The sequence below is a fragment of the Leiobunum rupestre genome, chromosome 4, assembly GCF_980474605.1.
Source record: "Leiobunum rupestre chromosome 4, qqLeiRupe1.1.hap1, whole genome shotgun sequence".
Lineage (NCBI taxonomy): Eukaryota > Metazoa > Arthropoda > Arachnida > Opiliones > Sclerosomatidae > Leiobunum > Leiobunum rupestre.
Genome location: NC_143387.1, coordinates 27,619,695 through 27,633,714, shown reverse-complemented (window position 1 = coordinate 27,633,714; position 14,020 = coordinate 27,619,695). Strand labels below are relative to the sequence as shown.

General features: G+C 36.7%; 2 protein-coding genes across 3 annotated transcripts in view; one reads left to right on the top strand and one right to left on the bottom strand.

Moving 5' to 3' along the window:
• Nucleotides 1-14,020, bottom strand: part of LOC149947350 (tRNA wybutosine-synthesizing protein 2 homolog) — an 86,172-nt gene that overhangs the window by 64,042 nt on the left and 8,110 nt on the right. The gene's annotated exons all lie outside the window — the stretch shown is intronic.
• The window catches only part of LOC149947351 (guanine nucleotide-binding protein G(I)/G(S)/G(O) subunit gamma-12-like), a 71,682-nt gene that overhangs the window by 50,652 nt on the left and 7,010 nt on the right, over nucleotides 1-14,020 (top strand). Inside the window, exon 2 of the mRNA XM_090173267.1 lies at nucleotides 10,271-10,409. Within this exon, the coding sequence (XP_090029393.1) occupies nucleotides 10,271-10,376 (106 nt within the window). The 3' untranslated portion in view covers nucleotides 10,377-10,409. The remainder of the gene's footprint in view (nucleotides 1-10,270; nucleotides 10,410-14,020) is intronic.

The window sequence follows — 14,020 nt, the reverse complement described above, 5'->3', positions numbered from 1 at the left end:
AAATAGAAGTATATAAGGGGTAACATTTTTAGTACAGGATTTTTTGTTAGCCCATCTTTACCAATGTTAGGTGCTTCTCCTGCCAGGTTAGTTTTAGACAAAACCACCGGAAAGTATGGGTTATTAGAAATAAAAGCATTGTCAAAATGTAAGTTAGAAAATATTTCTATCCAGGATGCTGTAGAAAAAAAGGAAGCAATCTCAAGTTCCTTAAACTAAAAGAAAATGGTTCTTTAATATGTGTTAACTAGGTGTTAGTGGGCTACCATGGTGCGATTTCATCGTTGATAATGCACCATTTTTAGAAATAATTAAGTTTGATGAGAATCGGTTATAAATGAAATGTTACCTATTATTTTTAATTTTTAGGCTAGTTATATTGCACCTTATTTTTTTAAAAGTCCAAAAAGTGATATTTTAAGCGAAATAGTGATATACCAATATTTTCTATTTTTCATGTTTTTAAGTAAGGAAGGCTTTACGGATAAAACTTCACTATTTTAATGAATTAAAGTTCACTATTTTCAACTAGTAGTTCATGACAAAAATTATGCAAATAAGCCCAAATAGTCCAAACATTTCCAAGTTGAGTGTGCATACTATTAGGGAAAACAGTGTTAAGGATATGGTACTTTTTAACACACTTCTATATGAATACGAATACTATAAAAAAATAGCCATGTCTCTAGTGTTCCGTTCTTTCTCTAAAGATAGCCGACTTTTTCCCTCGCAATGGTCGGATATTTTCTAGTAGTAAATCACCTAGAGTGAAAGCACGGTCAGCCATTACTGAGTCACCTGGTTCTTATAAATCAACAATACCACTTTGGTTTGTAATCTCGAGGTCAGACATTCTGCCTGGTGAGAGTTTTGAAACAAAAGATACAAATCCATTAGGGCAGATATCCATACCTCTACTCTACTTGGTAGTTGAGGTATGTATTCCTGATTAGGGCCAATCCAAATGAGTCCTTTTGCAGTATTGTGGTTTACGTACAAGGACTAAATGTTACTTTGAGTCGTATAATTATTTGGAGTTTGGATAAATAGTTCTGTACAATCAATAATAACACGAATTGAAGGGTATTGTTGATTTAAAAGCATCCGGCATATCATCGTTAACTAGTTTTCTGGAAGGCCATATTTTATGTGGCGAAAGTCTTTTGTCAGAGAAATCAAATCAGGTAATGCATGTATTATGATACTGTCCCAATAGAAATTTCAAAACGATTAACCACATCCTGTTCAAAAAGTCTAACTTTAAGGCGGCATAGCTCCAAAAATAGTTGATTTTTGAAATCCAAGATCATTGAACCCCCTTGGTTGCTTTTATTTTTCCTCTCTGTTTTACGTTCAAAACCTGCTTTGTAATAAAAATTAAGATTTAGCAGATCTGGTTCTAAATACTTAACTTAAAAATCATTAAAATCTTCCATTGGTTCAAATCCGTTGTAAAACTGAAGCAAAGCGGAACTCTTAATAGCACTCAACTTTTATCTTTCACTTTCATTTGTTCCATTTCAAGTTTTAGACTTCAATTTTCATTTGCCAGGTTTTAGCTTTTCCTCTCACTTTGAAATTTTCATCTTATCTAATTTTGAACTTCGCTTTGTTCGCAAATTTGTTTTTCAAAATAGGCTATTTACTGTTTCAGGGCCAAATTGTCCTGAGCAAAACTCCCCATCTTATCAACCATTGAAGTGATAACTGTTTTACTTAGCTCCTCATAATCTTCATTAAGGCTATAATTGTGATCTTTGGTTGACTCCGGTATTGTAAAGGACAGACATCACTGAAAATTTCTCTTGGAAAAGTTAACGGGCAAGCTGGGTTTAAAATTGTAGGTGATGGAACTTCAAAATATTTTGAAACTGCATGGGATAAGTATTTCTGTATGGTTTCAAACTGCCATAGTTGTGGTAAAAATATTTTGGTTTCTTATCACTAAACAATTTACGTCCATTAAAGTTAAAATGATGGCCACAAACAGATTGATGTTTGGACCCTAAAACCTTTCTTACTGGTGTGCTACATGGTCTCTTCTCACAGACACTACTTTCATCTGTATTTGTATTTATAATATCGATCCATTCTTTTCGAAGGTCCTCGTTGCGTGGAAAAGGGGAAATACACACTTGGGTTTCTATACGTAGAAGATAAGCACCCTTTAACACAGCCACCAGATCTATTCGCCATTCTGAAATTAAAATAATTAAATTATAAATATGAATATGCAAATTTTGGTTATAAAAATTAAAAACCTTATACCTTGCTATGAGAAATCAGAAATGTAGATGTTGAATGGATAAAACTCTCAAACGTTTGTCCGCCTTCACTTTTTGATGGCTATACGTTGAGAAAACAGCAACATTAAATTCATTGCGCTTTATAAAGTTTATTAAAAAAATAATTTAAAACTCACCAAAAAATCGTTAAGCCTTGGTTGATCACCGTATTGAATATTTAAGGTTGCTACAAGTTTGAGTTTTTTTACGCGTATAATAAACAAGTTTTAAATGGACTGACTACCCAAAGATATCGTCTGGATAAGGTTGCCCGTTTTAGAATATGTTCAGCTCTATTCTTTCCAAAATCTGGTAGCATTAAAACACTTTCAAGTGAATCCGTTTTTTTTCATAACCCCCTATTTACGTCATTAACAAAAACAAGTTGGTAATACCTAAAATAGCTTTTTCAGATATTTCTAAATTAAGTTATAAGCGTTACACTATTCAGTGTATCAAAGAATAAGTTTTTTAATGTAATCAAACAATTAGACATTTAAGACCAACTAGATACATCAGGACATTGTTTGGCGAATTTTATTGCTTTCAACCACCAGAATCAACACATGTGGAGTTATGTGAATCCTCACTGATGATTTCGTCATCACCATCAAGAGGAAATTAGGCAAAAAACTTTGCAGGTCTGGTCGGAAATCGTCTTATTGGATCACTTTTCTTCCATCTCGTCTTAATGGGAAGAGCTACTTGGCATTCTTACAAAACGAAGTTGCGAACGGGTTTGAAGAACTTCAATTAGCCGATGTTCGACGACTATGGTTCCGGCACGACGGTGCTCCAGCGCATCAACAGCGTGATGTTGTAAAATATCTCAACGCGGAGTTCCCCCAGCGACGGGTTGTCAGAAACGATCCCGTTCCTTGGCCTGCAAGATCGCCAGACTTAAGCCCGGTCGACTCGTTTCTGTGGGGTTTATCTCGGATCACGTATATCGAACGCCTGTCACCACTGTTGAAGACTTGCGCCCGAGAATCATCAAGGCTTGTCGTCTCGTGACTCCTGATGTGATTCAGAGGTCTTTTCGGAATATGGATACTCGGGCCGAGATCTACATCGCAGCAGGACGAATTATTGAACCATAGCTGTAAATAATTTTTTTTAGCCTTTTAACACAATATCACTAACGAAGTAACGAATAAATATTTACTAAGTCAAGTCGACTGTAGACCTCTGACCTCACAACAATAATGATAGGTTCCTATATATATATATCCCCATACGAACACTGTATAGCCTGTTCTGATGTACCTAGTAGGCCTTAAATGTCTAATTGTTTGGTTGAATAAAAAACTTACTATTTGGTACACTGAATAGTGTTATTCTTAAAACTTAATTTAGAAATGGCTCCGCAAAAGCTTTTTTAGGTAGTATTAACCTGTTTTAGTTCATGACGTAATAATATTACGGTAATATCTAAGAGAAAATATACCTTTTTCTATGGAAAAAGTTTTATTTGTAGGTTTACGAGTTCACTCTACAAATTTATCATTGAAACATTTTGTCTGACTCCTATAGATAAAAAAAAACTACGAAATCTTTTTCGATTTTTCTGAAATTTACAAATTCAAAAGTGCCCTTGCTAATAAATATACCCTGAAAATTTCTGAATAAAATGTCATATCAAGAAGGTTTTAAGGTAGCCTCTATAACCGGACGATATTCTCCGCCTACTAAAATCTTATAATAAAAAATAATTTGGCGATCCCGACCTTAAGAATGGTGATCTCCAACTCGACCTTCAAAAAGGCGAAGGAAACTGTCTTGGTCACCCCTACCCTACACGGAGCGAGAGCTTCGATTATGCTTCCATTAGCCCTCCCACTAAAGCGCCTATGAATTCATCCATCGGTTTTAACTGAACTATTTCGTAGTCCCGTTTTAACAAGATGGGCCAGCGACCAGCGTAGCCGAAAATAAGACTATTGCACCCAAAGGAAAGGCGAAGGGGCGTGGTTTGTCTTTCGGGAATCACGAGGCAAACAGGGTTTTTACTCATATTCTCGGTTAACCTCAATATATTCTTGATAACATCCATAATATATAGTATAATCATAAGCCTATCATAAGTTCCCCATAAGTAATGGTCTAGGCTAAAAATTTTTACGATCACATACCCGTTATTAAGAGGTAGGTATCTGCACCTCCTAGTGGCTACGTCTTTAACTACGCATTTCTGAAATAAATTTCAGGAAATGCATGATGAATACGCACAAGCCGTGCGCCAACGTTTTTAAACTTAGAACCACGCGGGATAAATCTACGCCGCGAGCCCTTAGCACAGTAGCCGAGGCTTATTATCAATTTTATCGCTTTAAAATTTTGAAAAAGAAGATGACGCTACCTATCTCCAGGACAACGCCGTTACCATGGGCCCCTATGGTAGACCTTTTCTTGTTGGGAACTTATGATAGGCTTATGGTATAATATATATATTAGCAGAGTTGATAGTAGAATTTGGTAAACCGTGTACCCATAGGGTTTATCTGTATTGAATGAACTACTCGGTAAAGCTTTTAAACTGGTTTTATGGGAGTTTCTTTAAAACAATGATTCGCCAGAGAGCCATCTGTCTCGCTTAACAGAGCCATTTCGTATTATCGTCAATTTCTAAGTGAACTGGCATTTTGGGGGAGCCGCAGGGTTCGTACAAAATTTCCGGAATTAAATTCCCTGACATTTCCAGGTTTTCAGAGACCAAATTGCGAATTTTCCCTGACCATTTTTGTAGAATAAATGAATGAAAAATATTTATTATGTACATCTTTCAAAAATTTATTTGCCCAAAGTTTATTTTGGGGTCATTTTAAAATTCCCTTACTTTTTTGGGGTCATTTTAAAATTCCCTTACTTTTTTGGGGTCATTTTAAAATTCCCTTACTTTTTTGGGGTCATTTTATAATTCCCTTACTTTTTGGGGTCATTTTATAATTCCCTTACTTTTTGGGGTCATTTTAAAATTCCCTTACTTTTTTGGACCAATTTCAAATTCCCTGATCTTTTGGAAACATTTTAAAATTCCCGGGCTTTCCAGGTCGTGTACGAACACTGTATCGGTAATTGAGAAGTTGGACTAATTCAAGATCAGATTGGTGTACAAAAAAAAATTAGCGCCACCTGGATCAGGTGAAAAGCTCATTGTGAAATAATAAATTAATAACGAAATTTTTAAATTTCTTATAGCCGAAGTATTTATCTCTTACGAGATAAGTATTCATCTCATACGAGATAAGTATTCATCTCTTACGAGATAAGTATTCATCTCTTACGAGAGAAGTATTCATCTCTTACGAGATAAGTATTCATCTCTTACGAGATAAGTATTCATCTCTTACGAGATAAGTATTCATCTCTTACGAGATAAGTATTCATCTCTTACGAGATAAGTATTCATCTCTTACGAGATAAGTATTCATCTCTTACGAGATAAGTATTCATCTCTTACGAGAGAAGTATTCATCTCTTACGAGAGAAGTATTCATCTCTTACGAGATAAGTATTCATCTCTTACGAGATAAGTATTCATCTCTTACGAGAGAAGTATTCATCTCTTACGAGAGAAGTATTCATCTCTTACGAGAGAAGTATTCATCTCTTACGAGAGAAGTATTCATCTCTTACGAGAGAAGTATTCATCTCTTACGAGAGAAGTATTCATCTCTTACGAGAGAAGTATTCATCTCTTACGAGAGAAGTATTCATCTCTTACGAGAGAAGTATTCATCTCTTACGAGAGAAGTATTCATCTCTTACGAGAGAAGTATTCATCTCTTACGAGAGAAGTATTCATCTCTTACGAGAGAAGTATTCATCTCTTACGAGAGAAGTATTCATCTAGCTATCTTGCTAATGTTTTTCCCTTGAAACATGTCCGTACACAGGCTCCCGTTGATCTTTCAAAGTTTTCGACGAAAAAATAGTGTGAGGCGAAGACCGTAATACATTGATTTTTTAATACTATTTTATCGGTAAAATATTGTTGATCAATAGGTAAATATCCCTAAGCATTGTATTTTTTCTATTTTACATCTATAAGCTAAGTCAGGAATTCATACCTCGAACTTGGAATGGTTATCTCGGCCGATTTCCGTCTATATCTAGGGGACCGTTTTTTTTTTCATCATTTTGACGTCAGAGCATACGTGTTTTCTCTTACGATTTTCATTGGCTTAAAAATATCCTACCAAAATTATCCTGGACCCCTAGGGTACGTTCAGTAACAGTCAACGGAAAAAAACGATGGATTTATATTTTCCACCGATGAGCTTTTTCGTCATAATGACGTTGGAAGTTGCTGAACGCTTTTATTCAGTTATCGGTGTTTTTTAAAATGGCGTAGCGTTTATAGTAGTTTTACGTCAGTAATGACGTCAGTGATCGGAAAAACCGACTCTTCCAGCCAATGACTTCGGTGAGTAACCGATGACTATCGTGACGTCAAAACCGGAAACGTGAAAAAGCGTACAGTAGGAAACAGATGTAAACTAATCGGTGAGTCCGATGAGCGCTGCTGAACGTACCCCTAGTTACCTAGTATAGTCGTCTGCTAGATAATCTGGACAAACCTAACCCTAAATTTCGAAATGGCCGGGGAGTCGAACAACAAAAAACTAAAGTTGTAAAAACGGGAAGTTGCGCGGGGTAAAAACTCCTAAAGAGGGGAGACGCGGGCGAAGGGGCGATTTATTTCTCATACACGCCACCGAAAACGGTCCCCGAGATCTTACCATAGGGAATACGGCCGGATAACCATTCCAAGTTCGAGGTATGAATTCCTGTCTAGACCTAATTGTTTGAAGAGTTATGTGGAATACGGCAGAGATCTTACAGCTACGCCAATTACCGCTGACCACTGCGGTTAGGGACAAATTAGACTTATAGGCATCACTCAAGTTTTCCACAGCCAACAATTGTTTCCGTATTTCGAAAATTCAAACTTACAGGGCTTTATAAGATATTTCGAGACAATGACGGGATAATATGGTTTAAGAAATATAATTTGAGAGGACATAGTTGCCACAGTTTTTTCATATTCAAATTCCCTGACTTTTCCCTGACCATCTCCTGAGATTTTCCCTGACTTATTTTGTGGCAAAATTTTTTATTTTTTAACCCTAAATTTTAGTGAAGGTTTCTTATTTGCAGCGGAAATGAAATTCCCTGACATTTCTCTGGTCTTTAGATTAATTTTTAAAATTCCCTGATTTTTAGACTCATATTCAAATTCCCTGATTTTTAGACCCATATTCAAATTCCCTGACTTTTCCAGGAATTGCAGGTACCGTAGCAACCCTGTAGGAATGATAGAACCCGAGGGGCGGTGAGCGTTAATTAGAAACCGATTTGTTCGTTTCATTCTTATTCGATCAACGTCTCTAATGGCGATATCGAAGTACATCATAATCCACGGAATTAATCGAAGCTTGAAGGTTCTAAGAATACGGAGAACAATATTTAATTGGGAAAAGAGAGGTTGAGGGGAGGGTCACATAGACGTCAAGTCGAAAGAGGAACAGAGTGTCATGGCCAAGAAAGGCAAATGGAAATAGCCGCGCTGTCAAAGAGGGCGAATGCATTCCCCTTTTCCACTTCAAAATTCCAATTTGCAGTTTTGTTTTCGCGCGCATAGAGGGAGGGAGTAATATTACTATTTGACGATCGAGGTTCCTCTCCGCCTTTTGTAAAATGAATTCCCGCCATCCCTGGCTTCAATTAATTCCGTCTGACATTTATGAGAGGGTCGTGCCTCCGCTGGATTTAAAGCTAAACGGCCGACCAAGACGACAAATTTTCCCGACCGTTTCGTTTACGATTAAACGATAATTAGTCCCCGAGTTCGCGGCGAGGACAACAACGCGGGATTAGTAGAGGACGAGCCCGAGACTTTCAATTTAATTTATTTGCCGCCTGGCCGGGGGACTTAACGAGCATCCGCCGACCAAAAACGGACCTCTATTAACCCATTTTAAAAGCCAGCCGCTAATTCCGTAACACTCGTTTAAGCTCATTCCGTAAGCGCCGCAAATTTCGTTTAACTAATTTCCCGGTTAATTTTACCCGGGATCGACTAATTTCAATCAATATGATTTAAATAAGGAATTAAATCAAGTGTTTTTGTAATAAATAATCGATTTTTAACTGTATAATGTAGTTCAGAATAATTTCGGTAACCTTGGCTAAGAAACTATACCCAAATCTAGATTTTAGCCGCTTGTAGCGCCAGATATTTCCAACCAAATATTAAACATCCGCCCAAAATAAGCGAACACATTAGCTCGATATCTAACTTTTTTATTTGGGTGTAAACGTTAGGCGATTCTCCCGGTACGAGCGATGACGGGCGATGCAATTTGAAGATAGCGGTTTTTGCTTATGATTTTCGATAATTAGTTTATTTGCGCAAGCTGTAAAAACTCTAATTCAAAGAGAGTCAATTAAAAAGTTGCAACCAAGTAGGAATTAGTTAAAATTAAATTAGATTTTAGTTTAGTTTACATTACCTATACAAGCAAAATGTCCGAAAATTTAACTTTTAAACAAATAAAGAGGTATTAATTGAATTAAATTAATTGAAAAAGGAGTCGAATTAAAAATCTACGGATTTGATTAACAAAGTTCTAACATACGGGGGTGACGATTTGCTTTCCCCTCTCGTGATAAAAACTAGTAAAATTTAAGAAGGTATGAATTTCCTTATTTAAAGGCCTAGGATTTCTTCTGCCAGTTTTCCTTTAAGTTTTCTTCCCGCCACGCAAATATCCTGGTGGTAGGCCAACGTGTTCTGCGGTTGGCCTACCACCAGGATATTTGCGCGGTGGGAAGAAAACTTAAAGGAAAACTGGCAGAAGAAATCCTAGGCCTTTAAGGTGGACCAAGAAATTTAACATTTCCGCACATAATCACAACTTAAGAAAATTTACGAGCATTATACAAGTATGTCGAGGTTTTTGCCTTTCGAAATTGCGGATATAGATGATGGTTTCGTTACAGGTGGTTCTCGCGAGACCGCATCATATCCACAGAAGAAGACTAGTGACATCTCCCCTAAACAAATCAAACCCTGCCTTTACGAGATGGCCGCCATCTTGTCCACATTTTTACACACATTTCGCAATAATGTTGTTAATTCAAATTGAAATTCTTTGAAGTCATGACTTAATTGCGTATTATTTAAATATTCCTGAACAGTGGCGGCACATATTAGTTGCGTTTCGTTTACCTCCACGAAGTTTTCTTAGACAACCTACGTAGAGTTTGACGGGCCATTTCTATTACCACAGCGCTCCCAGAGATATAAAATGCTTTTATCCTTTTTTCTTTTGTAAATTTTGACAATTGGTACGCATTGGTAGTGTAAACTTAAATTGAAATTAATTTTAATGAAATTTAATTAGTACTTGTATTTTATTTTGCTCCGAATTGACAATTTTACAGCAACCATTTTTGTACATTTTCATAAAAAAAATTGAAATATCAAAGGCGAATTTTTTTTTAAATATATAAATTAAATTGGAGGGAAACAGCAGATTTTCTAACTTAAATGATCTCCAGGGGGTAGGCCAGGTTGACCATATCATAACTTCAAATTTTAAAGGGGACCCCCAAATCCTACTCACATTGTTAGATGGTTCAAAAAGCATAAAAACATTTAGGGGCTAACTTTTAAATTCCTTAAAAACCTTAAATTTATCACCGAAAGCGTATAAATTGAAATATTCGGATGAATCTCTTAGTTTCGCGTGCTACGTAAAAAAAGGGTAGCAAAATCCTTCTAAGGGGTCCAAAAATTTAAAATAAGGGGCCCAATTTATATGTCCTAGCGGACCAAAATCGTCTGACTTCGTAACTGGGTAAAGATCGAGATCGTTGAACGGAAATAGAGGTTTGTAAGATGTTATTTGTTTCGCCGCTACGCAAACAAACTCGAGATGAGGGGAAGCGAAATAAAAGAGTCCTTTTGTATTTTTCAGTTTGATTCGATACTGCGTCGAGCATCAAAAAACGGATGTCCTCGTCACGGGAATAACGCAATCCGAGAACCCCTTCAAAGAGAATAAGGCGTGTATCATCATTTAGCAGCAGCTGCGAGTACCACGTCATCGTCATCGGGTAAGAAACATCCCCGCCCTCTATGTTCTCTTTGGATATTTATTTTGACGGGAAATTTGAAACAAAGCTAGCCAGCCGTAAATACGGAAAGCGGCGCGTGTTTGCGGATCGACGGGGCTATACGTTATAAATCCAATTTCATTACTAAGTGCTCTTACGGATGGCAACTCCGCTATTACTAGACCGACGTAGGTTCAAAGGTTTGCTTCCATTTGCATAGGCCGAACCAGCGGTTGTTGTTTCGAATCCCGGCTGAAAGCAAACATAGTCATTACCTAGCGGCCGAAAGCTTCCGCTAAAATAGCCACTCAAATTCAAATTTTGCCTTATATCGCGAGAGGATGAGCCAATACGTAGCTTTCATCTGACGTCATTCTATCTATAGTGGAAGGCTAGTGGCATAGCAACCCCCCCCCCCCGTCACGAAGGCCCTGATAACCATATGTCTGCTGAAACCGGTTTACAAGACGTCTCAACTCGCGACGAGAAACAACCGCCAGTCACTACCGCGGGGCCACATTGAGACATTTAGATGCCCTAAGCGCTGATATGTATTTCAATATATATAACCCTTAATGGCTTACGCACGTGCCTATTAGCTACTTTCAACGTCAAAGAAATTTACAGTCACGCTTTAGCTTAAAACCCAGTATAAGTCAATATCAACAAGCCATCAAGCGATAGCACCCTTCTACGAATTGTAACCCGCCCACCTGTTTAAAGGCATTATAAAAGTCGCCGGATGACTTGGGCCTAGGGTGGTACCTTGGGTATTAGCTTGCTTTAGTCCCATTCGACCGAAGGCGGTTTTTGAGGTGTCCCATTCGACCGAATTCCGCCGAAACGTGCGGTTTTTATGTGTGCCATTCGACCGAACGCTGCTATATAAATTTAGCTATGCCATTTTAATATCTTTGTACTATGCATTTATTTGAAAATAAAATGGAATGAGCATGAATTATATTTTTATCTTACCTAGTCAAGAAAAGTAACTGAACCAAAACTGAAATAGTAAACTTAACCAACTCTAACCTAACCTAACCTAAACATGGATCTTCGATAGTACATACCTTATAAATAAAATACCAAATCACCCCGCCAATTGGGCTACATTTTAAAATTCTTTCGGTCGAATGGGATTTCGGTCGAATGGGAATAAACGATTAGCTTAGCTGATTATTTTTATTATTATTATGTACTTTTTTAGACGTTGCTAGTTGCTACAATTTACAGTGCCTTTACTCGCTTGTATAAAAGTAGATAATTTTGAAAAAATATGAAATACCTACCGACAAAACAATTTTTAGAAAAATAGAAAGCCCGACATCAATAAAGAAACAATTTCTCGTTTTTAATTTGATTGATCAAAATTCGCTATGACGTCATTGATTTCATCCCGACCGAGAGAGCAATTATGGAACACGAAGATTCGAGGGCATTGTTCCCGAGCTTAAATAAATTGTTTTGTCGTTTAGTTTTCAGAATATTTCTCTCCTATTGGCCGAAGTAGCTCATTATTTCCCTAAAAAAGCGAAGTTTTTCCCCCATTATTAAAAATCGAAAGTTTTTTTTCCCCACGGCAATTTTTATTTATTGGAATAAATGGTTACAATTTTTAGGAGGTGAGGGGCTAAGTCAGCATGTGACTTGTGCCCCCGCAACAATAGAAAATATTTATATATAATTTCAATCGTCCGAACGGTGGAACAAATGTTCGATTTTCATTCGTCCGAACCGTCAAAATAACAAATGTTTCAATTGCTCGAATTGGACAACTTGTTTGTTTCATTCGTCCGAATCGGTAGCATCACTTGTCCGAATTCTGTCGCTAAATTAGTATTTCTTATTGCTGTTTTTTGGTCCGGATTTTTTTTAGTGCAAGAATTAAAAATAAAAAACTGCATTGTAAATATCGTTGTTTGTTAGTAAGTGGGAATTGCGTTGAATGTTGTGGATATTTTAGGTTAAGTTAGGTTAGGTTCACGTTAATGTTACTATTTTCTTATATTAACAATATTTAAAAAAACAACCAATTCCTAATGTTCGAAAAAACGGACAAACGATTATTCGAACAAATGAAATTCGCCAGTAAAGTTAACATAAATTGAACGACTAAATCACCAACAAAAGTTGTGAAAAATTTTTCGGGCAAATGAAATACTTTTTCGGACATACGATCCTGTTTTCCGGCATTCGGACCAATGATCATTCGGACATTTGTACCACCGTTCGGACGAATGAAATTCGAACAAATGTACCTAAATCGCTGAAATTAGTATAGTGAAGTTAGGAGGAGAAGTGGACTTCTTGAGTGGAAATCGGGGTGCAGCATGAATTCCAACCTCAAACTATTGGACATAAGTTAAAAACTGACATCTACCATAGAAAATTTGCAACTTTTTCAAATTTTCTGCTTCAGTTCTTTTAATTGCGCTGGGAATGTTTATTTATTTTTAACGGATTATTAATTTGAACGTGGTGGTCGGTTTATTTCTAAAATATTATTTTAACAGTTACTAAAAGAACACAACTATAGTTACTGCTTTGAATAGTTATTACTGCCCATCTTATGAACGTTTAATGGAAATAATGGGGTCCCGCACTACTTCATTGGGCAGTCGCGGAGGAAAAGTACTTTTCGTAGTTGATCCTTTACCACCTACGAAATGCAAATTGCAAACGTAATGATGCAATTTCCACAGTAATAGTCTCACGGTTAATAATTTCAAGCAATTTTTAGGTTACACTTAAATGTTTCTTATTTCTACCAGGTTTAGGAACTGGGTAAAATGTTATATTCTTATAATTACTACGACAATTGTCAAAGCCGCAGTATTTCACCATTATTTAACTCCCATAAAAACGCATTCTACTTAAACTATTTAAACACTCATATTGAATTTGTTTCCACTATTAAAATCCGTTCGGAGTTTTTTCGCGACTAAAATCCGTTACTGCCTGTGAAATTCAAAATTCCAAAGTTTAGAACAACTATCAGACGAAATAAAAAAAGTAGTTGCTCTGTCTGTCACGGGATGGCGCCAAAAAAAAAGGGGTAACGATTGGGCGAGGAAAGTCGGAGTGGCGTGGTTTTTCGTTCGGGAATCACTTGGCGAAGAAGCTTCTCCTCTCTGTTACATAAATTCATTTTTGGTATAGTCTCAGCAAGAATGTATTTATTACTACTTAGGGAGAATGCCTAATGAGCTATTTTATAACTAGCATTGCCAAGGGCTATGTTTAAAGCATATGTAACATAATTACTCATAAGTAAGCCACTGTACCTTTACTTTATTCCATTCAAAAACCTTCACTAACGGTTTGTTTCACCACGAACCAGTAAAAAGGTGGACTACGTTGGATTTTAACCTTTTTATTCATTCTAGTAATTTTGGGAGTCACACTATTGGCTACTAAAATATGTATTTAAGCCAATGGAAAACCTCTACATTAAGAAGGAATTTTTGGTGTCGGGATTTTAGTCAGCTAAATGTAGCTTTATTGAAATTTAAAAACTCGCTCGGTTTTTGCGGATGACGTTAAATAATGAGTAGTTTAGAAAAAGAAAAGGTTGGGGAAAATGACTAATAAGTGATCGCTTTCCGAAAATG